Raw genomic sequence first — 24,669 nt, forward strand, 5'->3', positions numbered from 1 at the left:
ACAACCACCAGGACCAGAGGACATAATCTTAAGCTGTGCTAGAGGAGGTTTAGGTTGGACAGTAGGAAGAAAGGGTGATTAGACATTGGAAGGGGCTGCCCAGGGAGGTGGTGGAGTCACTGTCCCTGGAGGTGTTTAAGGAAAGAGTGGACGTGGCACTCAGTGCCATGGTCTGGTTGACACGGTGGTGTTCGGACACAGGTTGGACTCGATGGTCCCGGAGCTCTCTTCCGACCGAATCGGTTCGGTGTTCCCGTGACTCCCTCTGCCCCGGCTCCGGGGGGTCCCTGTCCCTCAGCCCCGCTCCCGCCGGGCCGCTCTGCGCAGGCGCACCGGGGTGACAGGGCGGCGCCGGGCACGTGCGCGAACCCGCCGCCCGCGGTGCCCGGGGCGGGGAGGAGGGAGGGGCCCGGCCGAGCCTCCGCCGTCGCCAGCCCGCCCCGCCCCGCCCCGCCCCGCCCTGTCCGCTCCGGCTCGAAGGCGGCCCCGCCCGCCCGGCCATTGGCGAGGGAGGGAGAGAGAGGGAGGGAGCGGGTGCGCGCCAGGCCCCGGCGTGTCGCAGCGAAGGCGTCCGGGCGGGCCCCGCTGCCGCGGCGGCGCGTTCCGCGCGGAGCGTGTGTGCGGGCCCCGAGCGGAGCCGCCGCTGCCATGGAGCGGGGGGGCGGCGGCGCCGCGCGGGGCTGAGCGCGCCCCTTCCCCATGAGACGGTGGCTGTGCTGGCTGGGCTGCTACACCCTGCTCCTGTGGGTGCTCAGGAGGACGATGTGGGCTGGCCCTGCCCGCTACCTGCGGAGCCCTTTATCCAGGTCCCTCTACGTGAATATGATGGGCAGCCACCGCCAGCCAGCCCCGGGCGCCAGGGAGAACCACCAGGTACAGCCCCGGCGGCGGCCGGGCCGCCCTGCCCGCCCCTGCCTCCCCTCAGCGCGGCGGGCGGGGGCGGCACAGGGACCCCCCGCCCCCGGGGAGCGCCGCGGGGCAGGGCCGGGGGTCCGGCGGGAGGGAGCGGCGGCGGGAGCGGGGACCCCGGCGCGGGCTGAGGGGGCTCCGGGCCGGGCAGCGCAGACAAAGAGAGGGAACTGCTCGGCGCTCCGGTGAGAAAGTTGCCGTGTGCCCCCCGTGTGGGACGCGCCCCGGGGCCCGCCGGCAGGGCGGGACCGGTGCTGCGGGGCCGCGGGGGGTCGGGGAGAGCCCGGCGGGGGAGCAGCGGTGGGTCGGGGCCAGCGGTGGGTCGGGGCCAGAGCTGCTCCCGGGGGACTGCGGCCCCAGAGCGTGGATATACCCCCGGTGAGTGGATGTACATCCCAGTGTGTGGGTGTACCCCGCTGTGTCCCGCTGAGCCCCGTCAGAGGCTTCCGCGAAGTCTGCAGGTGGTGGTGTTGAGGGGGGTGGGTTTCTAATCACAGGGATATTTGTCATCAGTACCGGTGCCTCTAGAGGAAAACAAAGTAGGGAACTGCAAAGCTCTCAGAGGCCTTGGAGCAGGAGGAGGTGGCAAACTGGGAATGAGTTATTGCAATGTGATCCGGCTGCAATAAAAGGTTAAGTGCTATATTTGGGCAGTGTAGGCACATGGGTCAGTACCTTGTGGAGGAGTCAGGGGCTATACCCTAGCAATTAAATGGTTATGTGATAGATTTCATTTGGAATATATTCAGACCTGTTCTGCATTTTGGCAAAATGCAACTGAAAATCTGTCAGGAGTTAGAGGGGCTAATAAAAACTTACTGGGGAAGGGAGATGGCAGCTTAATGTAGGTAATATATGCGGAACTGAGCTAACGAAGAAGACCCAGCATGAACACTTGAGGACTGCTGTACAAAGGGTTTATTATGGTTATGCACCATAATTCTTCAAGCTGATCCATTACTACAGGTTCTTAATGCTCAGGGTGGGCATTGACATCCAGAATCTTACCGCTGAGGGAATGTATCACTGGGGTTTGATACATGTGTGGTTCATTCAGTGCATAAGTACAAAGAGAAGCAGAATTTAGGTTTATGGAAAAAAACCTTCCTTCTGGTGAACAAAGAAAATCTGAGTCTTTTGTGTTGTTAAAAATTACTAGGAAGACAAGTCATCCAGGGAAATGTGTTATGGAGGTGATCATGTCATTCACAGGTAGCTGGTCTGCAGTGGATAATCTCCATTTCTGATTTATTTGATCTAGATTTAAAATTTAGAGTATTGATTTTTTTAGTATGTTTAGTAAGATTTATGATTAGTGAGTTTGTGGGGTTACTCATAAGTAAGGATTGCAGCTTGAGACCCCTGGAACTTTGACTCTGCAGTTTTACTGACTTAATTAGTTTTATGCAAATTATCTAAAAGAACTTGTTTATCCTTTTACTAATATTAGGCAAGAGTTGTAAGAATTATAACTTTTATTATAACAACGGTCTTAACACAACAATCTGATAAGATATGAGAGATTGATACACTTTGTGTCATGAAACTAGTGGCCTTTCATATACTGTACATGAATGAAAACAAAAGCAGTTTCTGTTCTGAGGAGATAGTTCCAGAGTTAAGCTGTTTTTCACCAGTTTTTTCATTTGAAATTTGTATTGGTTTTACCTTTTTTTTTTTTTTTTTTTTTTTTTTTTTTTTTTTTTTTTTTTTTTTTTTTTTTTTTTTTTTTTACTTACAGTTTGCTGTAATTTCTGTTACTTGTTAGGGTTGTATAGGTATTTGTCAATAACCTTATTGGCAAGATTAACCATGGAGAATTGTAGAATCATTGAATTCTTAAGGTTGGAAAAGAACTCCAAGATCATCAAGTTCAACCTTTGACCGAGTACCAGCATGGCCACTAAACCATATCAGAATTAGAGGAGATCTGTGAATAAAGCCTAATTTCTGGAAACGAGGCTATGTTAGGTGTCACCATCATCCTTCTGCCAGTGGTTATGTCAATATTTAGAAGTCTTAAAGACCAGAATTGCAGGACTGTTGTTTTTCAGTGGAACTACAGGTGACAGCTCAGTGCAGAAGTCCAGGCTGTATGAGCTCGGGTGCAGCACGTGTGTAGTCCTATTGCTTATGGAACAAAGCCCGTGTTTCCCAAAGCTTTGATAGTCGAGGGTGTTTTATTCTGGATTGAAAATGACAACACGTTGCAAAAGGCAAATCGTCTGAGCCACACCAAACCTGTTCAGTGTAGTGAGGCAGCAGCCTCATGAGTGCACCTGATGCACATCCCAGCCTGCTCTGCAGCTCCTTGGGATTGCTTGTTCCTGCCAGGCTCTTGAAATTTGCTCCTGAAGATGAATGGACAGAGTACCCAGGCTGCTGCTTTAGTGGTTTTTCATGACCCACTAAGGATTCCTTTTGGGAATCACTGGACTGTGCTGATTCATTTATCTAGTGCTGCACTGCAGTGAAAAAACACCTAAAGTGGTAAATCAGCACTCTGGGGGATCCCTGTGCCAGGTTCCATCATGTGGTACAGACTTGCTCAAAATCTGTTTTTTAGATGAAGGAGCACTCACTTGTGCTCTCTACAAGTGTGTTTGAAAGCACAGTCAAGAGGCTCATTCTGCCAGAAGTGCACCCATTATCCAGGTGGTTTTCAAAGTAAACCTGAGCAGGCACATGTTTGCTCCTCAGCTGAAGGGTCTGAACATCCCTTGCTACTTTGGGCCAGTGTTTGATGGAGCCCCTGGTCATGGATCTGGCACAATGACCTTGGTGCAGCTCCCTGCTCCCCTCTGCTTGCTGGCACTGCTGCTGTGAAGCAGCAGACACTGGAATAAGAATCCTGCCCCTTTATTTGCATTACAGTAATGACTGGAAGTCCCACTGTGCTGAATGCTGTGTAAACCTGCATTAAGTGAACGTTCCTCTCCCAACAAGGCAAACAAATGTGAAGGGATCAGGATATGAGCACACGTCTTCACAGTGCCTTAGGTGTTAAATCTAAGTTTTAGATTTAACTGGAGTTCCCCCAGCTGATTGTTTCTGCCCTTCCATGTGTATTTTTTCCAGGGTTCTGTTCAAACTCTCCATTTCTCTTTCGGATACTCACAGCTCCCTGTCTGCACAATGAACTCTTACAGCCACATTAAGGAACATTATTGCAAGATCCAAGGGGGAGATAAGATGGTGTTGGCTGTAGGGAATAATTCTTGATTATAAGAAAAGAGACACAATGGCATTCTACAAGAAGGACTGACAATAACTCCACAGAAGTGTAGGAGAGTGAGAAATAATAGTGACCTTCCTAATTAAAATTGCATTTGAAACTTTAATAACTTTTGAATATCAAGGTGAGGGGGCTTTAAGCTTGGCATTGCAACCTAGCAATGAGCAGCCTTTTGAATTTTGTTATCAGTGCTGACATTCCAGAATGTTGCAGCATTGGAGGGGTTTGCTGGAGGTGCAAAAGGTGACCATGAGGGTCCTAAAATGTCAGAATTTCTGCAGGTTTGCCTTGTTTTGCAAGGTTTTAAAGGAGTTTCATAGATAAAATTGTTTGAAAGACTTGTGGATCTGCTTGTTGGTACTGGTAAGTGAAAAACATAGTTCAGCTGTAAGACATACAAGCTGTGGTCTAATGTATATATTGGATTCTTCTTTCCTTGAAAAATATTGGAAGTGCACTTGCTGATCTCTCTTCAGAGGATGCCTAGGGAAAAGTCCCGCTTCATACTATTTTATCAGAGTGATGCTGTTCCCTAGAGGAGCTGTGTTTGCTTTCTAGGGAATTTATTTTATAGATTTCTTCAAAGTACAGGGTAATGATTAGGACAAAAATTAAAAGCAGTATTTTTTCGCAAGTAATTGGTCCTCCCTTCATTACAATTCTAAATGAATTTAATCCTGAAGTTTGTTGAGAAATCTGTAGCAAAACCTAAATTTTTATATTTAGGAAAATTGATAATAGATTTCCATGTATTAATTTTAACTACTTCTGGTTTTATCTTGCTGAACCTTTTAATGGTCCTTTATCTCTTTCCCCAGTGGTATGTCTGCAACACAGAACAGTTGTCTGAATCCCTTCAGCCCATCTTTGTCCAGAGTTACCTTGACCAAGGAACACAGATCTTCTTAAACAACAGCATTGAGAAGTCAGGCTGGCTGTTTATCCAGCTCTACCACTCTATTGTGTCCTCCAGTTTTAGCCTTTTTATGTCTAGAACATCTATCAATGGGTAAGTGAAAAGTTAATCTGGGGTAAACTACATACAGTTTGGATTTAGAGTTTTCAAGTGTTCAGCCCTACCCCTTGATCTGTCAGCTTTTCAACGTGTCTAGCTTTCCCTTTGTGGTCTCTCAGATGTGAAATGCCCTCTGTGCTCTTCATGCCCAGCCCTCTTAGCTGATGAACACCATTTCCAGGGGGGGCACAGGGGAGGTAATTGCAATTAATAAAAGACAGAGGACTCTAATTGTATTTTATAACAATTACTTGTATTAATTTCCCTCTGCTTTCTTCCCTTCCCACCTTGCCCTTTCCCTATTGCCATGTTTGTATCAGTTGCTGTTGGGATTGTCCTTGGTGGTGGGTGTATCCAGTCAGTTCTGGATTGCACCTGAAGCTCTTTTTCCTGGAGAGTGTGTGCATGCCCACTGCGAATCATGGCAGATTTCTGAACAGTGCAGAGTTGGCCAGGTGTTGAGTCTGGTGGCATTAATGTGGAATTCTGTCCTTTCTCTTGTTCTGTAAAACCATTCCGCCTCAGTTTGTGTGAAAGCTGGACTTGAACAGATAACTTCTGATGCAGCACGTTTGACTGATGAAACATCAGGAAAGCAGGAAAACATAAGTTGATAAAACAATATTCTCTTATTCTTATTGCATCAGTCTCTCTTGTGGCTGAAGGGGAGTTTGGCTGTTCATGGGTGATTTAGGATTTTTTCCAAAGAAGTCAGTGCCTTTTTTTGCTCACGTCACCCCACTCAGACACGTTTCACAGCTTATCTGTTATGAAGAATGCATTTTGTTACATTTAGGCAATTTCTCCACCATCCTCACCTCTGCACCTACTACATACTTCTGCACAGTCTGATATGATAGGAGCTGTCTGCTAAGGCTAGAAAAATAGACTTTTTTCTTATTTTCTACCCAGATGACTTTATGAGCTTCCCTGTGGTGTTCTTAGTTATGTGTAGCTTTATATAAAGGTTCCTTTGGTCTCTTCTTTTCTCTTCCATTTTTTTTTTCAAAGGCTCTTCAGGGCTTTGAATAACACCTCATAATGCTGTTAGGAATAATAGCTATGAGCCAATTATACAGTGTGGACTGACACAAGTGTGCTGCAAGGGGGCTCTACTTAAATTGGATGTGGTCTGTTTATTTTTATACATTTGATATCCTGCTTTAGTTTCTTCTGTATGACTTTGCCTACTCTAAGCTTTTTGTTGTTAGTTTCTTTGGTTTTTAGTAGAGTCAGTCTTTCCTAGGCCACCTCCTTTTCACAATTTTAATTCTTTGATTCTTTATATCTTTGTTTACCTTTTTTTTGTTTGCTTTTTTTCTCTGTTCATTGTCTTTAAGTTTAACCTGCTACCCAGCAGTAGTTTAAAGAATGGTATTTATCTACCTGCAGTCTATTACTGACCAATTCTTTTTCCTCTCCTTGTTCTTGTAACTGTTTCATCATCTGAATTCTGCTCTGACAGCTGAAAGGTGTCACTGTGGAGTCTTCAAACAGTTGTGGGCGGGGATGTCATTGACTTGATCCATAAGGAATCCAACTGTCACCTCTACCCAATTCCTTAATGAGTTGCCTATTTTCTATTCCATGGCTTTTCATGTTGATCTGCAGCTAGCAGCAAAAGCATTGTAGAATAGAATTAAAAAAACCTCTTTTGCCCCTCCAGCAGTGTTACCCCCATCCTTTCTTTAAGTTTGTTCCCTGGCTTCCCTCCTAGTTCCAATCCTATTCCTTATTCATGGTGCATACTTCTGTGTCTGCAGCCATTTTATTTCCTCTGTTACTTCTCTTTTTTTTTAAGGTTGGTGGCAGAGATTCAAAACTGCAAATGTAACAAATTAGGTTCAGCCTTTATCTCTTCTTCTCTTTCTCCCCCCCTCCTCTTTTTTTTTAATGTGATCATTTCCTTGAGCTGCACCCCATGAGCTCTTCCTTACTTGATCAAATTCCTCCTGAAGTCTTAACCACTGTAACTGCATGTGGCTGAGTGTTTGATCTCTGACAAGTGCAAGGCAAGTTGAACTGGATTTAAAATTTATCTGAGCAGTGACCTTGTCTACTATTATGTTTGACTGTTTCCTGCCAAAGCACATTGTAAATTCCTTCATTGTCTGTCCTGTTAAAGTTTGTACAGAATTGGTCATTTCTCGTTTTTTACATTTCAGGCTGCTGGGAAGGGGCTCAATGTTTGTGTTCTCCCCAGAACAATTTCAAAGACTGCTTAAAATAAATCCTGAATGGAAATCCCACAGACTTCTTGATTTAGGGGCTGGGGATGGAGAAGTCACTAAAGTCATGAGTCCTCACTTTGAAGAAATCTATGCCACTGAACTGTCTGAAACGATGATATGGCAGCTTCAGAAGAAGAAATACAGGTATGGCACCAAATACTTCCTACATCCTTTATATCAGACATTACAGCAAAGTAATCTATTTGTAATATTTAATGAATGTTCAGTATTTTCACTCAGTTCCTTTATTGATTGCTATGGAAAAGGTTAATCTGTACAAAAGCAGGAAAACAAACACATCTGATGCTCCCTCTTACCAGTGGTGTTTTTGGTGTCCTTTATTGCCTGATGATTGTAAGGCAGTATAAAGGTTCACGGGGCTGGATATATAGCCATGCTGATCATTGCTTTAGTTTTCTTTTCCAAAAGGCCAGAAGGGATCATGTCTGTCTCTTCTCATTGCCTCAGTGGCTGACCTTACCTGCACTACCAGCACATCCATAGGGAATTTTGTCTTCAGTGGTTCTCTCTGAACTCAGCTGTTTTTGTTTAACAGACTATATCTCTTTCTTTTTTCAGGGTGCTTGGTGTAAATGAATGGCAAAACACAGGATTTCAGTATGATGTTATCAGCTGTTTGAATTTGCTGGATCGCTGTGATCAACCACTGACTCTATTAAAGGATATTAGAAGTGTCGTGGAGCCAACCAAAGGCAGGGTCATTCTAGCACTGGTTCTGCCATTTCACCCCTATGTGGAAAATGGTAAGTACACAGATTAACAGTTACTTAGGCAACTAAAGAAAACTTCTGTAGGATATAGTATTTCAAATTAAATGTTTAATAAATGACATGCTCCTGTTTTATTTTTTTTTTACAAATAACTTGTATGGGGCATATTCAGAAGTATGAAATCATAGGTAAATAGGCCACATGATGTAAGCTGCTTACTTAATTGTTGGCACCAACAAAAAGCTTAAATACTGAAGTCACAGATCCTGTTCTGCAAGTTGCCACATTTCAGCTCTGTTGGAGTAACATGGGAAAACTGGTCTCTGATTAGGGCCTTTTAGCTAGAGGTAATCCCAGTTGTCTCTAGTGACCCACTGAGTGAACCCATCAGAACTGTCTAATGCTGAATAAAGCAGTTAGGACAAACTGTTTCAAGTGTTCCAGGTGAATCCCACCTAAAAATTCATAGGGAGAGAACGTTCACTTTCCAACACGAACTCTCAAAGTAAAATATAGGCCCCTCCTAATACAAAGTATTGACCACTATTAGTATTGTATTCATTGTGCTAGTAACAGGCACAAAAAAGTAAAATTCAGTGCCAAGACTCCATTATTTCCCCTAGTTGCATTTTAAAGAAATACATGAGAGAGTTTCAAATGAACCTCTCCTTGTGACTAACCTTCAAAAGAGACCCGAAAATCTTCTTTGCATGCCTCTGACTGTGGATTTTGGTGGAGGCACCCTAAAGGTGGTTTGAATTCCAGAAAGCTTGTGTTCATCAGTCATTGTTTGGACTCTGGTTCTTCTTGAGTATTAAGACTTGTCTGTGGGAAAGCATGGATGCCCAGAAAATACAGACCTAATAATGTTCTGGCAATCACAAATGCATCAAACTGCATCTGCTGTTCTCTTTTTATATGTCAGGGGTATTTTGGTGAGAGAAAGGAGAAAAAACTTTTAAGTATAAAAAACAATGCCATCAGATTAGAAAATACTATATGAAGAATACTATAAGTATTTAAGCTAATAATTTTGTAACTATTCTGAAAAGTAGCGTGTCTTAAATTGGATCGAGGGGTTCACTTATGCACCTGTACAGTATTTCAAGCATATTTGGTTACAACCTGTTGTTCCTGTCACGTGGAGCAATATGACTTCCTTTTGTAGAAATTCTTTACAATTCTAAATACCAGCAGTGTCCTTCTAGTGTTTCACGGGCATATTAGAAGCAGAAACTGAAAAATACTTTGGGTGGCTGTTTTGTTTGTGTGCCTTCAAAGCTTCAAAACACAATAGGGTTTTGCAATCACTACAGCACCCTGCACCTACTTCTCTGCATGTTGTTGGGTAACCCTGTGGCAGATCATGTACAACTCCCTGGCTCAACAGGGAGTGCTAAGGAAGAAACTATTCCAAGTCCCCTTGTATCGTACACTGGGAGGAGAATAGTGGTAAAATTTATAAATCCCAAGGGACTGGAAACCTGTTCTGTGATTGCTGAACTTAGTCATTCCTACTTGTTGAAAGCTGAAATACTCTTGTAAGATGTTTTGTAAACCAAAGTCATCATTTTATTCGTGGTGGTGACTTGTAGCAGATTAGTCACTTTGCTTAAGGCAGTTTTATTCCCTTAATATGTTCTGAAGCTTAAAAACGTACTCAGTTTGTCTATTTGCCACTATTGTGGATATGGGCCCATATACACAATGCAAGTTAGCACAGACAAAAGTTACTGTCATTCCACAGATGCTTTCCCACTTAAGATCTATTTAACTGTAGTCTAAAAAAACAAGACACTGAACTGCCAAACTGTCTTCATGATGTACAAACAATTGTAGAATTTCAGTATTTTCACTGAGCTGTTTTACTAGATGCATTTTAAAAAAATACAGATATGTACATATGCTTTATATTTAATAAAATTATACTTGGAACATTCAAAGAGGAGAGCATTTCATGGCTCAAGGAACTTCTTGTAGCAGCTAATTAAAAACAGCTTGGACCCTCATAGAGAACCATGAATTTTGTAGAAGGAGAACGAATTGAGAGGAGTTGGGGCAGGTAAGGTGCTTGGTCAGTGTATAAATCCGTTTCTAGAAATGCAGAAATGATTTTAATCAAAACGAGATATTTGGGTTATTACATGTAGTGTAATGGGATGGTAATGGTGGAAACTGTCTGTGTGAATCACATAAAACTTGCTTTAATAGAACAAAGCAAGGTGGAGGAGGAAGTAAAATACAGATCTGTGCTTACTGTTTCTGGGATTACAGTGACACCTAGAGTCCAGAGCAGCTTCATTGTAAATTCTCCCTGTGCCTTCTCAGCCTTAGTTTCAACATGCAGAACAGCAGTAATGCAATTATTGCACATGTCTAAATTTGTCAGGAAAGCCTGGTGAATCAGAAGGTTTTAGACTAGTCACATAAGAACAAGTATTACAGCTTTACAGTTTTGACAGGTATCTCAGAAGGTCGTACAAGAATCCTTTGTATTTCCTAATATAGACATAATATTTACGTAAAAAGTCATTACTACATAATATATGACTAGACTGGTTGAAGTTTCTCTAAAATAAAATGTCAGAGATCCCACACTTCAGAAGTAGTGAACACTACCAGCCTGGAAGTGTGAAATTTTCTTGTTGAACACATCAATGTCCTTGTGATTGATTGACAGGAATGAGAAGGCAAAGGCATGTTTTCCATCTTCCTGAAATATTTGCTATTAAATGGAGCTGGAAACACACAGTACTGTGGGAGATGGACCCTTGCTTTGTCTCAGTTGTCAGTTCTCATCTTGCTGAAGTGAGAAATGCCACTTCATTTGTTAAACGAAGCCTTGCTTTATTTAAATTATGATAAAAGATGCAGCTGTTCTTTAGCAGGGAGAATGCCTGATCATATCAGATATCCTGTAGAAGTGCTGATTTTGTAGATTAGCTGGGTAGTAACTGCTAAAGAAGAAAAGGTACTATAAAAAAAGAAAAAAGTATCCTGCCTTTGACTGAGTAGCACAGTTCTGTTTTGTGCTTGTGTCCATATTGAACAGGCACAGAAAGGCAAAACTTGGTGCTCCAGGTAATCCTGACTTTGGATGGTGGGACTGAAGAGGGAGATTTTTTGTCTAGCAAGTGAATTTTAGTATTGGAGAAGTAACCTTTTCACAATGACCACTACTTTCCTTTCCTGGATAGCCTAGGAAGAAACTCCCATCTCAAATGAGCTTTGCCATGATAGTACATGTGTTTATATAGTCATTTTTTTTTTCCTTGCTTGCCTGTCAAATAAACAGGGTTTGTTCTGTTTAAGCTCTTGTTAAGGCTCTGCAGCTGTTGGTCTGTATATTTTACATCAATAACTATCACATTAACAGGACTAAACCCAGAATTTCACCTATGAAACGAGTTTATTTTCTGTTGCTGTCAATTATCATCTTTCACAAGTGCTCGATTCATGTAAAAGGAATACATATAAGTTTATGTAAAAAGAAAACAAAGACACAGAATTAAATCTAAACTGAAAAAGGAGACTTTTCTGAAGCATCAGCAGTTGTCTTATGAGAGATGAACTCTTTTTTCCCCATGGTTTTCACTCCTGTGGAATGGACAATGGAATATGTAACACAGGTGTAATGCACAATGCCCTTGGGTTTGGTGATCTGTTTAGAAAATTCTCTTGAGAAAACCTTGCAGGGCAGTGTTCTTCACCTTCCTTTAAAGCAAAGGAGGTCTGTGAAGAAGCTTCACTTCTTCACCTGCCCCTTTGCTCGCACGACAAACCCCGAACAAATCTGAACTGCTGCACGTGCTCATCTGTTCTGGTAAACAGTGTCAGCTTCCAAGTCATCCTGAAGGAAAAACGCAGAAATATTTTCTTACTGATGTGAATTTTTTTAATATAAAGGCAGAATTTCTTTTTTGAGGCAAACTCCATCTTGGCAAAATACAAATTTATGGCAGTTTCATTTTTAAATGTCTATGCATATATTTTATAAAGTATATATTATCATATATATGTATATATAAAAGTATATGTATGGTCATTTAGAATGCTTTATAGTGTCTTTGACTGTTTAACAGAATTCTTTTTTTGACCTTTATCAACTTTAAAAAAGAAAAGTCTATTTCCAGAGGACACAGAAATGGTATACTCTTAAAAAATCTTGGTTCCCTATAAATTTTGGTATTGGTGGGTAGATACTTACAGGCTGTTGGCAGTGCTCAGCAAACCCCTGCTTTTGAAGTTCTTGGGCTATTGCTTGAAAAACTTTTCGTCCACTATTTATTTTCTGCAAATTATTAAAAGTATTTTATATTATTGCAACATTTTAAGTTGTGGGAAACATCTTTTTCTAGCTTTGATAGTCCTGCCTTTTTACCTGACTATATCTTTTGGAACATTACTAAATAACACTCTAAAAGCATATGGTTTGGCAGGCAGAAGGGTTTTAAATTACATTACTATTGCATTACTTAACATAAGTAAGGAAAGGAAAGATATGTAAGAAAACATACCTTCTTTAATGGGTATTTAAATGTATGGCTTCAGGTTTTTATTCAAGGATAAGTGGTGACAGAGATTCTTAATAGATTTGTTTTAAATACTTCTTTAAATAGAAACAAAAAATTAATAGCAACACCTGTTATTTTCAGAAGTTTGAACAACATTTACTTAAAGCCTCTGTGGTAGAGATGGCCTTTACACAGATTAACTTTATCATGTGTCCAGTGTGTTAAAAATAAATCAATTAATTAGTTAAATATAAGCTCATAAGTAGTTTTGTACAAATCTAAAGTGAAGCCTTAACAGCTTTGAATGTCTCTTTAACAGAATCATCAATTAATCACAAATTTGATGCCCAGTATACTTTAAAAAGACAGAAAAAAGAAGCTCTGAATGACAGACAGGGCAAAGGAAGTGGTAACATACACAGTTCTCTGTTCTTTGGTCTTTTCCACTTTTCTTCAGCAGCTTTGGTTTTAACTGGAGGGAAAATAAAAAGCAAAACAGAAGAGAAGCAAGGGGAACAGTTAAAAGTGTTGCCCTTCTACAGTTTGTAGATAAGTCATTCATTAGATCAGTTTATGTCATTGTAAAAATGAGAAGTTTTCGCATGTGTGAAGCCTTTTTCAGCTTCTGGAAGTAGATACTGCAAATATTTTTGCTTTGAGTACAGTGGGACCTGCCTGAGACACAACTTGATTTGACAGGAAATTTAAATTATTTTCCTTTTACTGGAAATTAATCCAGGGAGTTGATGACTTAAAATGGTAATTCCTAGTTTTGCTTTTTGAGTGTGTTGATAATCTCCTGATTAATACTCTCAGGATAATTTTAACTTCAGAATACCTTTTCTTTTAGACACTTTACTGAAAAAAGAAAATGTGGTTGCTGTTGAGTCCAGTTATGTGCCACACAAGAGTTCCTAAATGTGTGCAGCACATGAACTTCAACCAGCTACCTCTTTAAAACAACTATAAAAGTTATGAAATCCAGGAAGGTGTTTTTAATCTCCTTATGGAGATGTTAAAATTGCACAGATTTGCAAAATGAACAAAATGAGAAATACCACTCTGAGCCTACCTTGTAGACCACAAAGAAGGTGAACACAGTGGAGCTGTACACAAACAGCAAGGATGAGATGATGATCATGAAGGTAAAGGCGAGTTTTCCATTGCTGTGCTGCTCTCCTGCTCCATTATGAACAGTGAGTGTTAGAATAAAGGACAGTTCTTCTGATTAATGTCATTTTCTTAAGATTCTGCATTCCATCCCCCTTCCTCTGAGCAGTTAAAAAACCTGATACTCATCAATATTTTTCTGGTTCATTTTTGGTCTAAATTCCTTCGTGAGATCATTTTCCTTTTGTTTCCCCAGATGTTTGCAAGGGCAATGGAGACCTGTTAGTTTTGATTATGAACCCTTTCTTTAGGGGTAGAGAGAGAATGGAATCCAGTTACCTCTGAGTAAAGCTCACAGACTTCTGTTCTGGAATTAAATTAGATAGAGGAAGGAATACAGAAAGCAATAATCCAGCTAGGTGTTTCTTTTTTTTTTCTTTCTATATTTTAGCATGTAAAAGTGAAATGTACTTATTGAAGTCTCATCATTTTCTTAACCAGAAGGCAAGTGATACAAAGGTTTAGAACTAAAACCTTTGTCTCAAGTTGGGACAGTGAATCCCCTGGTCAGCCCCTGGTCTCTGTTGCACGTATGTCTTCTAAATATCCGTGTCTCTACTTCTCATTTTTCTGTTGACACTTCCTTTCTGATTGCCATTAAAGCCTTTATGTAAGAGGTTGTAGAGTATGGTTAGACAGCAGCAGTGCAAAACTTCTTTCTTTTGTGGAGTTCTAACCATTTGCATCCTGTGACAGAACAGTCTAATTAGCAAACGAGGCTGAGATGCTTATTTGTAGAATGCCTCTGGTTTTACTATTAACATTTTAATATAGTCACACTACTCCTAATGGGTTTGTTGGTATTTCCATCTTAAATGTCATTCTTGAAAGTATAAATAGAGTGTTTAGAAAAGATAATTTATTTCTTCTAAGAAGCTTTGTTAAGAAGCAATGAACAACTGACCTGTTTTCATTAGTACTGTTCCATCTCCTGTTTGTTTGGAATGGGGCGAATCTGAATCTGAGAAGGCAATTCCACAGATATAAACACCATTGTCTTCTACAGTCAGGTCTTTGATCTCAAGTGAAGTGTTGCTTTCTGATAAATGTACTTTGTACTTCTGGTGGTCTTTGCATGCAGGAGTACACAAATCCTGATGTGTGTGAGTTAAAAAGCGAAACCACAGAACTTCAGGTCGGGCCGGGGAACATCCAGAGGCAGAGAAAGCACACGTTAGGACCACGCTGCTCATGGAGGAGTCAGCTTCCTGAAGTCTGGGTTGTGTTACAGTGACTTGGCAGTTGTCTGTAACACCTGTTGAGAGGGAACAATTGGTGATGTGAGGGACAGTTAAAAAGCAAGGTACAGTCTATGGTACAGAGCAGTTCTGCAGGGGTTTCTCTCTCTGCTATTCCTGATCCGAGTCAAGTAAGGCAACCTGATGGCAGGCAGTGGAAATGTCATAAATTGGAGCATTTATAATTTAGCAACTTCATAACATTGATTAGAATTCACAATAGTTCCTAGACATTCTGCCACTTCATCACATATATTGACTCTGGATTTCTGAGGATAATAATAGTACTTGTTAGTTCTGACATTTAAAGATGTGTGCAGAGAAAACAGGAAGGTTATCAGAGAATTCTAATTAAGGAACTGAAAGGTAAGGTTCAATATGACTGGTCTGGGAGATTTTTTTTAAGTCCTTATTGAAATCCATAATGTAAATACTGTTTCAGTATATTTAAATTTTATTCAAATAATTGGCATAGTTATTTAAACTATGGAATTAAGATTATTGCTCTGAAAATGAAGGTAGTAGCTTAATAGCATCCTTTTCCACTTGCAAAAAATAACAACTTAGAAGAAAAATAAGCAGAAGTCTCTTAGTCCTGTTCATATACAATTTATAAGCCTGTCCATGGTGAGCAGTCAGCATTGGCCCTTCATCATTTTGCTCACCAAATCCAAGCAGATTCAGTGTCTGTGACTTTCACAGGAATAAAATGAAACACTCATTCTGTGTCAGATCAACATCAGAGCCATTCCCCAGCAATCTGCAGATTGTAATAATGTAAGTTGTGGGTGCACTCGCTCCCTGTGTGGTGAAGGGCAGTAACTTGTGCTTCTGCAGTCGATCCCCTTCTCTTTTCCACCTTACCCATGGGCTCTGGTGGCCTTGCAGAGCAGGACTCCATGGCCTCAAGTCATGTAGGCACTGCCTGCTGAGCTTCCCAAACCCTCCTCCCAAACAAACACAGTTGCACTGAGCTCAGGCTGCTGCCGGAGTGTTGTGAGCAGGGAAGTGCAGTAAGAATTGACTCAGAAATCACAGCTTACATGAGCATTTCAGACTTTTGGAAGAAAAAGCATTTGCTAGGAGTTGTTTAACTTGGAAGTTGTGTGAAGGTAGTAGAAGTTAACTTGATTCACAGAACTTTTCACTGCTCTTATTTTATAGCTCTGTTACAAATCATCACCACAAAATTCTCAGTCTTGTTTAACTGCTGTTACATGAGAAAATGTAAGAAACTTAAAAGAAGTCTTACCAGCACCATACAGAATCCAGTCAAACGCCAGCACTAGCACATTTTTTAGTTTGTTCAAAGGTGCCATTTCTTGTATCTCTCTGGAGATGGTTCTACTTGAAGGAAGAGGAACTTAGGAAATGTTTGGAGTTGCAGAACTGTCTGAATCACAAGATGTAGAACTTCCTGTTTAGAAGGGTGTTTACTACTGCATTTAGTAAACTGGTTAAAAGTACAGAACAAACCAGAAAGCTTTTGGGTTTTGTGCATGACATTGCTTGGAAAATGAGGGAAGAATTTTAAGTTTTGAACTTCAGAGAGTTGTACCTATAATCCTTCAGATTATTTCACTGGATAGAACAAGTAGCATGTTTTCCAGCATGATGCAAGGTGCTTGGCTTTTTTATAGCCATGACCCTCAGCAGCCTTTACTGTGTCAGCTGGTAGGTGGCCAGTGGAGGCACAAAGATTCTGTAGCCATCCACTGTCATGTGGAGGAAGCTTCACAGCAAGTCATAATTTTCAACTTGCTGATTCTGTTTACTGTAATTATCTGCAGCCACCTTTGGCCAGACAGTGGGCATAAAGAATGTTATAAACATGGAAAATGGCTTTATTAAATTGTCTGTCCATGTCTGCTGAACACCAGCCTCAGTAGTGGAAGGTACCTTTTACCCACTCTTGGCACTGCAAGTTAAAAATGTAACAAAAGGTAACCTTGAGAAGCTGCTGCTTTTGTACACTAGGAAAAAACTTGAACTGATCTTGCAACAGGTCTGCAAGTGACTTGTCAGCCTCCTGTGTGGAGTGGCATGGAATATAATCAGTGTAATTATGCTTTCTGTAAGAAAAGGAAGTTTGCTTTATAACTGAAACAAAACTGTTCTGTTTCCTCAGTAGGTGGCAAGTGGGAAAAGCCCTCAGAAGTTCTGGAAATCAAAGGGCAGACTTGGGAAGAGCAGGTGAATAGCCTACCAGAAGTTTTCAGTAAAGCTGGTTTTGCCATAGAGGCTTTCACCAGACTGCCATACCTGTGTGAAGGTGACATGTACAATGACTACTACGTGCTGGATGACGCTGTCTTCGTCCTCAAGCCAGTGTAAGGTGTCTGAAGTAAACCTCCAGAATCTAACCCAAGGAGCAGCCTCTGAAAGAGGGTTTTGATTTTATGGTTACTTAAAGGGAGGGAATTTTTGGGATTGCCATGCTAAATGAATACTGTGTAAGAAATTTAAAGGCCAAAATACTAATGTATTTCTTTGTAGTGTGATTGGGGGGGGGGGGGGAAAGGTTGTTTTTTAAACAGACTCCTCCATTGAGAATTTCTTTTTTACTTGCTCTTAAACCAACAATGCATTCTGCAATCCAGCAGCAATGGGGGATATTTTTTTATATTTACCTGCAACAGGGATCAGATCCAAACAAAAGCAATATTCCTAATAATGGTGAAACTGATACAGTGTGAACTGTTAAAAAAATCAAGCGAAATCTGGCAATAAAGTTATCCATTCAGTTCAAGCCTTGTTAAATAAAAACTGTTAAAATGGATATTCTTCCATGCTAAGTTACTTTCTTACTGTCATTCTTCACGTTTTTAATCATGCTAATAAACTTTTTTGAGATGACTTTTGCATTAACTTTTGTGTTCATTTTTGTAACCACAGCCACACTTACCTGCAGCAACTGCTCTTTGTGCTGAGAATCAAGTTTTCAGCAGCAGCACCACCTTGCATTTGTTTAAACAGCATTTGATTATTTTTTGAAGAGATAACAGTCCACAAAAAATGTATCACTTTTGGTTGGGTTTCCTTCGTGTTCTCTCAAGGCCTCATAAATTCTCATTGCTTTTGCATATTCCATCTTCCAGCTAAAGGGGTTATGGTAGAACTTGCCAAAACTGCACTTTAAAATGATGGGTTTAATAAGAAGCTCTCTGAGCAAATTGTTCCCAAATGTTTTCAGCTCAAAAAACTTGCAGGCAGTTTCTTGCAAATTTTGTGAGTCTGTCTGCCTCTGAGGATCAGGCCCTGGGGACTTGATTGGGAGGGTTTTGCTAGCTTGAGACATTTTCTTCAGGAGCACTAAACAAATGCTATTTTTTTTAACATGTCTTGTTTTAAAAAACTGTTTAAAGTGGATAATTTCTGGCAGTTGGGATATAACCTTTAAAACAACAGGCAGCAGCAGAAATAGTACAGAGCTGGCAGCTGTATGTCTTGCAGTGCTTGGGCTGTAAGTGTGAGAGAGCAGAGAAACCTCAGCTTTTATATCACCTGGTAAGTAAAGAACTAATTTATATCGCTTTTGAAGTCTAAAAAAGTTGTGTGTTGGGGTTGTTATAATTACTGGTGATCTTATGCCAGGTGGGATGCCATGAGTGTGTCATTTTAGGTTTGCCTTGGGCTGGCTTTGTCTGACAGTTAATGATCTCTGTTGTCAATTTATGAGCCTTTTATTCTCAATCATCTTTGTGGAGTAGTTGGTATTCTGTAGGATAGGGTGAGGGGGTTGATTTGGTGGGGGTTTTCAACAGTAATTCAGACTCAGTATTATTCTCATTTCAGGATGGTCCTGTTGAATTTTTGCAGTACAATGAGATTTGTCTGTTGGGAAAATGAGCTATGTATGCTCTGGAGTGAATCCATTAATTTATCTTCTGTTCATCTTGTAATCACCTAGTAGTGGGAAAATGTTTTTTAATGTGTAATGAATTTAGCTTAAAGTAGCAAATACGTATTAAGACAAACTTCTTAAAAGGTACTTAAGTGTTTTAATCCCACTGGTTAAAAATCACACAAGGGACTGCATTCCGTGTCTCTCATCTTTTAGTCCTGTCACTTAAAACTTCAGTTTGTAACAGCTTTGAGAAGTTTTGGGACAGAAGGTGCAATGTAAACAGTAGGTTTTTGTTTTATTCTTTCTTATGATCTACTTTGTTCACTCTATTTAAACAAGTATTCTTACACTTGAGATGGGGAATTAAAACACGAGCAGTAATGGAGAAAAGCTTTCTACGAGTAAGCCTAAATTCAGCAGGGTTGAAAACCTGCTTAGTCCTGTCGAATAAACAGAATAACTCTGAGGGGACTGTACCTACACCCGAATTTTTAAAGCCAGAGTGCCTTGTGAGGGAAGGAGAGCAGTGCAGCTCATTGTGTCAGGAAAGGGGCTTCCTTCTCCTTTCAGGCCTTGAGGGAGCATTTGATGAGTGCAGTTAATACCCGCTCACAGCCTGTGCAAAGAAACTCGAGTCCAGTAGTTCATTAAATTCCCCAAAATACTTTAAAACGTCATCTAAGGGGACAAGTGTTGCAATTCCAGTGTCCAAATTCATTACTCCCAGGTTTGGAGATCCTGCCTTGTCCCTCTGCTGTTCCTGTCCTGCTGTGGGAGACAAGTGTGCAAGTTGTCCTTTGATGGTGGTCTCACTAATGTGTAGTGTCTTGCCCTGGAGAGTAACTAAACTGTGTGTTCTGTCAAGGTGGCACTGGATGTGTTGCATCACAGGAAGAAGATGCTGTGCAAGGGTGTGATTTAGCCAGAAACTTTCAACACAAAGAACAACTTCGTCTCACGAAACCACAGCCCCCTTTTGCTGGGTGACCCCAGGTCAGTTCATGTTCTGCTCTGAGGAGCCCAGGGCCCCCTGCCCGTGCTTGGGGTGGGGAGATGGGGGGAGCAGGGCAGCACCAGCCCAGCCCTGGGTATCCCCACGCAGCTCCTTGAGGTCTCTTCATCTCTGGAGGGGAAACAACCTCTCCTGCCTGCCGTGGGAGTCCCTGACCCTCTGAGCCCCCCACAGAGGAGGCTTTTCCCCTCCCCTCTGGCTGAAGGCCGGTGCTGCTGGGCAGACACCTGGGGCGGTGCTGGCCCCTGTCCCTGCCCCTGCTCTCAGGGTCCCTGCCTGGAGCCGCCCAGCTCTTGGCACTGCTGGGAAGGAGGCGCACACAGCAGAGGCAGGTAAAGTGCTCCGGGGTCCTGGCTCTCCCCAAGAACCCACAGTCTCCTTCTCTTCTGCCCTCCTCTCTCTTTTTTTCCAGCCTGGACCCCTTGTGGGTTCCCTCACTGCATGTGGGGCTTTTTGTCAGAGGTGCTGAGAGCCCGGGTGCAGGGGTGGGCACTGGCAGCGCAAGGGTTTATCAGCAAGACTTGTGATTATGAGGTCAGCTTTCTGGTTATCCAACTTCAGATAAGACAGCAACTGCATTGGAGAGGGTGATAAAATGTCTAGGATTTCTGTACATGGGAGAGCGGCTGTTTAGGGAGCAAGAGGAGAAGGCGGTCTGGGAGCTCCTTAAGGGTGACTTGTCGGAGATCTGATCACAGCATATGCAAGGAACAATCTCTGGGGAAATGCTGGATAGGATCTGCAAGAGATCCCCACAGAGCGATTTGGGATTGTCTGAAAGCCGCAGTGAACTGCAAACAGACTTAGTTTCACTGACAAAAGGAACTTTCCCACAGATTGTCTTGCCAAGCAGGGCTGTTTCACAGCAGACTTTTTCCTGCACCTGCTGATTTGTCTGCCTGAATTAGTCAGGATGAAAAAGGACTTTCCTTAGTATTTTATCTCCTTATGTATTGAGTTAGCATGCTTTAATTGAAGTACGCTCCCGATTGAAGTGAATGAATTGGAATAAACAAATCAGGACTGACATTGGAAGCATGATTTAAACTATGCAGAGTAATCAAACCTAACTGCAAAATTAATAGGGCAAAGGCAGAAACAAATACAAGTAAGTTCATTGTGTAGGAAACCAGATATATCTGAATGAGAGACATGTACTGTGGTGCTCCCAAAAGAATAGCTGAAAAGGGTTTCAGTGTGTGTAAAAACAAGACAGAGGCGATAGTTCTTAAAGTCTAATGTTTAAATTTTTCATCATCTGTCAGTTTGAGTCACTTCTCTTACAAGACTGGAGTTAAGTATTTGCAACAGACTGAAGTATTGCTGGAGGCTGTTGAAAGAGGTTTTCATAAAAGAGCACCTTGATACATGAGATTAAACAATCCAAGAAAGGAGTTCGTATTTATCAAATGTTCAGATCTGTAACTCAAGCTGTGGCAGAGAACTTTGAAAAAAAAAAAAGAGCGAGAATGGATCCAAACTCAGCAACAAAAGGAAATGCAGAAATTCAGTGTGTTGCAGATAAACCTTTGAAATGAGGGAAAGGGAGAGAAAACCTAACAAAGTCATCTCAGGGTCAGAGCCAAGTTGGCCAGTGGGGCCCTCTGTGTCATTTGTTAAAATCAGTGACTAATCCCAGCTAAGGAGCTGTGATCTGTGGAATAGAGCATCATCCAATATCAGATTAATCAATGGTTTTACCTGTGGGGGTGGTGACTCAGGGCTGAGCTGAGGGACAGGCTGAGGGAGCAGAGGCAGAAGATCCTCTCTGCAGTAGCTCAGTACCTTGTGGATTAAAGCAACTCACGGGCAGAGGGGATGTGGCTGCAGAAACTCCTGTGAGTGAGACCTGCTCAGTCTCAGCTTCCTTCCCATCCTGTGGCATTACTGCAGTGTGGATCCTTGTCCTGCAGGAACTAGACCCAAAGCAACATATTCATTTTGTTTAGGACAACTGTGAGACTGCCAGTTTGTGACACCCCAGTGAAAAGCTCTGGGTGTCCCCTTACTGCCCTTCCAGCTAATTTATCTTTCAGAGTTCTTTCTGCCACACAGCACAGAGCAGCAGGGATGGCAAGAGCTACTAAACCATCTGCTTCTGTAAAACTGTGTCTGGGGTGATGGTGGGACGCTGATGGTACACGTCTCCTGAGTGCAAGGACTACAGCTCTGATCCATCTAAATGAAGTGACATGGTCTTGTACTCTAATGTGTCACTCTCCCTCTGCTTCAAAAGAGCAGAAGGACAGTCTCTCCCTTTTTGCAGAGCTCTGGCAGCAGGGAAGGGGAGCTTTCCTTCGCCCTCCCTGCCTGGAGCACCCTGCACTGACCAGGGGCAGGGACAGGGCCAGACCCCCCACCCTGTGAGTTCAGAGAGCTGCAGGTGGAGGTCCCAGACCTGTCTGCAGGGATGGTGCAGGCACAGCCTGATGAGCTGGGAAAGGCTTAGGCTTTGCTTGGAGCTTCTTTATTATTTCCGTTTTCACTCCCTCTATTTCTCTTATATTTTATCTGATTTTAAAAGGATTTGTTTTCTTGCTTTAACAAACCTGCATTGAAGTAGTATTTAGCTGGAGTGTGACTTACTAAATAAATGGTGCTACCAGGAAGAAAATTAAACAAGCCACTTGGTAAAAGGGAAATAAATCTGGCTGCACCTCCACACTTGGCATGTGTTTGCATAAAATATATCTCTATCCTGGAAAAAGATCTAAATTAAAAACTTGGGAGCAAACACTTTCGGAACGTTCTGATCTCTATCTGTACTCCACAGCATAGGCTGTCTCTGATTTATAGCTATGAAAGTTTGGGGTGAATATTGCCTTTTGACTCTGTTCTTTCTGTTTTTCTTTTCAATCCAAATGTCTTTTGATTCTAATAAGCACCAGAAGAAATGTCCAGACTTTTGAAGATATGTTTCTTGTTGATATCAGCGAATCATGCTGAGATTATTCACAGTCAGAGCTCTGAAGGTAAGACCAGAATTCCTGTCTGAGGAGTGTATGTTGGGTGGAAAAAGCTGTGTAATAAATTAGGTGCAGCACTGTTTAGTAACTAGGACCAATTCAAATTCATGGAGCTATGCCAGCAAAGAATTTCACCAAGACTGATTATTATTTAATAGCCTTTTATTTTCACTGTTTTTCTGTAAATTAATTTGTTCAAAACCATATTAATTGCTTGTAAATAAATTATATATGTATATATAGTTTTGATCACTGCATACAATACTTTTGTGTAACACAAATGATAAAACATTAACTTCTAGTAATGGGATAATCTCTTACAGATTTGCCTCCATTATTACACAAAGCTCTGGTAAGTATTTTTATTTGATCTGTCTATTAATATTTTATATTATAATCTAAAAATAATAACTTATTACATATGTTTACAATTTTTTCCATAGGAGGAAATAATAACTGGGAAATATCTGAATGGTAATGTACAAAGTTGTTCCCACTTACACTTTTAAAATTAATTAAAACTCAATATCTCACCGTAACTTTTTATGTTCCATTTTTCATGTGCAGCCCTCCTTGATATACTTAATTTTCAAAGGTAATGTATTACTCTCAACAGCTTGATTTTTCAGTATTATCTTGCACTTCAGATATGATCTGTTTCATTTCCAGAGAAACTGGGACATTATGGATAGAATGACATTGCCACATATGATTACTTTGATTTAGATCTCCTGGGAGGAGCATTTCCTCTTAACATGGAAAAAGCTGTTTTTCACAAAAGAGGAAAAAAACCCAACATGCACAGAATGAGGCTGAGGATAAATACCTGCTGCAGTTTTCAAAGTTCTGATAATTAACTTTGTTCATATGTGTCAGAATGGCTGCTTAAGGAAATTGGGTGCAGTTCCAGCTTTCTGTCCACCTCCCTCTTCCAGTCCTAATCCCTCCATCCTCCAGCTCCTGGTGCCTTTTGAATTATTTGCTAATTTTGTCTAAATTGGAAAGAGCTGTATAAGCCTCAAAGACCATTCCACTCCTACATATTTTGAGAAAATCAGTGGCTATGTAAAGAAGACACTGAAATTAATGACTCTGCTGAGGGAAAGGCAGCAGACCTTCCTCCCTGGGCTTTCTACAAGCAGAGAACAGGTGTAAGGGGTGCCAGGAAACACATCCTGGAGATGGTACTAATGGCAGCACCCTGTAAAATTGAGATTATTGTGGGTCTTTGTGGAATTAGATGAAAAAAAACATAACTAATTAATTCCATTCTTCATTGAACCATGTATTTTCATTGCATTAAATAGATCGACTATTACTCTGGTTAGGCCAAAAAGCTGAATACTCGTGTCATTATGGTGTTAGTAGCACTGCTTGTTTTTCTTTTTCACTCTTGTAATGTGCTATTTTCCATGTTATATTATTTTACTGGCATTTTTGGTCCTGTTTTCTGTTACAGTTCTAATGTCTGGACAGCAGATATGCTTACAAAAGTCATGGCATATTTTCATGCCCAGGAAGTTATGTTTACTCTTAGCAGCCTCCAGGTTTGTGACATTTAAAATGCATGAAAATTTTTATTCAAAAAGGAATTTAAAAAGCAACTTATCTCTGTAGCCAAAACTAGGCAGTCAATAATAGAGGTAACTAACACATCTAGAGTCTAGCAGCTACATAAGAATAGGGTTTTTGGTCATCTTTTCCCCCTAAGATTGCAGGAGTATGCAGGGCAGAAATAATAATAACAACAATCTTTTTGCTTTTCCTCTGTCAGTATTTGTTGGTGGCAGTGCAAGTTAAG

The 24,669-nt window shown here is 41.4% G+C and overlaps 3 protein-coding genes across 4 annotated transcripts in view; 2 read left to right on the top strand and 1 right to left on the bottom strand.

Annotated features, from left to right (window-relative positions):
• The first annotated feature begins 405 nt into the window (after nucleotides 1–405).
• On the top strand, nucleotides 406–17,899 carry METTL9 (methyltransferase like 9). 2 transcript variants are annotated; one of them, XM_027726139.2, is made up of 5 exons: nucleotides 406–873; nucleotides 4,963–5,153; nucleotides 7,325–7,534; nucleotides 7,970–8,154; nucleotides 17,172–17,899. In XM_027726139.2, the coding sequence occupies exons 1-5, from the start codon at nucleotides 700–702 to the stop codon at nucleotides 17,375–17,377; spliced, it is 966 nt and encodes a 321-aa protein (XP_027581940.1). In that variant the 5' UTR covers nucleotides 406–699; the 3' UTR covers nucleotides 17,378–17,899. The 2 variants fall into 2 exon arrangements, with proteins under 2 accessions (XP_027581940.1, XP_027581941.1); XM_027726140.2 differs by having other exon boundaries at nucleotides 17,175–17,899.
• Nucleotides 11,546–16,378, bottom strand: IGSF6 (immunoglobulin superfamily member 6). The gene is made up of 6 exons (XM_027726141.2): nucleotides 16,296–16,378; nucleotides 14,710–15,060; nucleotides 13,708–13,814; nucleotides 13,054–13,107; nucleotides 12,329–12,412; nucleotides 11,546–11,971 (listed from the first exon to the last, which is right to left on the bottom strand). Exons 1-6 carry the CDS (start codon nucleotides 16,360–16,362, stop codon nucleotides 11,933–11,935), a joined length of 702 nt encoding a protein of 233 aa, XP_027581942.1. The 5' UTR covers nucleotides 16,363–16,378; the 3' UTR covers nucleotides 11,546–11,932.
• Nucleotides 17,900–17,991: 92 nt separating the features above from the next.
• OTOA (otoancorin) overlaps nucleotides 17,992–24,669 on the top strand; it is a 36,670-nt gene continuing 29,992 nt past the window's right edge. Inside the window, exons 1-6 of the mRNA XM_027726266.2 lie at nucleotides 17,992–19,883; nucleotides 22,791–22,874; nucleotides 23,192–23,220; nucleotides 23,312–23,342; nucleotides 23,436–23,463; nucleotides 24,328–24,415. Coding sequence (XP_027582067.1) covers nucleotides 22,796–22,874; nucleotides 23,192–23,220; nucleotides 23,312–23,342; nucleotides 23,436–23,463; nucleotides 24,328–24,415 — 255 coding nt within the window. The 5' untranslated portion in view covers nucleotides 17,992–19,883; nucleotides 22,791–22,795. The remainder of the gene's footprint in view (nucleotides 19,884–22,790; nucleotides 22,875–23,191; nucleotides 23,221–23,311; nucleotides 23,343–23,435; nucleotides 23,464–24,327; nucleotides 24,416–24,669) is intronic.

The sequence above is a fragment of the Pipra filicauda genome, unplaced genomic scaffold (assembly GCF_003945595.2).
Source record: "Pipra filicauda isolate LSUMZ 115617 unplaced genomic scaffold, ASM394559v2 scaffold127_size2900866_pilon, whole genome shotgun sequence".
Lineage (NCBI taxonomy): Eukaryota > Metazoa > Chordata > Aves > Passeriformes > Pipridae > Pipra > Pipra filicauda.

Excerpts from the sequence above, each read along its gene's own strand:
- METTL9 (XM_027726139.2), top strand. The coding sequence starts at position 700 with ATGAGACGGTGGCTGTGCTGGCTGGGCTGCTACACCCTGCTCCTGTGG. Across the intron at positions 7,535-7,969 it reads CTTCAGAAGAAGAAATACAG|GGTGCTTGGTGTAAATGAAT; the intron begins GTATGGCACCAA and ends TTCTTTTTTCAG. Across the intron at positions 8,155-17,171 it reads TCACCCCTATGTGGAAAATG|TAGGTGGCAAGTGGGAAAAG; the intron begins GTAAGTACACAG and ends CTGTTTCCTCAG.
- IGSF6 (XM_027726141.2), bottom strand. The coding sequence starts at position 16,362 with ATGGCACCTTTGAACAAACTAAAAAATGTGCTAGTGCTGGCGTTTGAC. Across the intron at positions 15,061-16,295 it reads CTGGATTCTGTATGGTGCTG|GTGTTACAGACAACTGCCAA; the intron begins GTAAGACTTCTT and ends CCCTCTCAACAG. Across the intron at positions 11,972-12,328 it reads CTGAGCACTGCCAACAGCCT|GATGACTTGGAAGCTGACAC; the intron begins GTAAGTATCTAC and ends TTTTTCCTTCAG.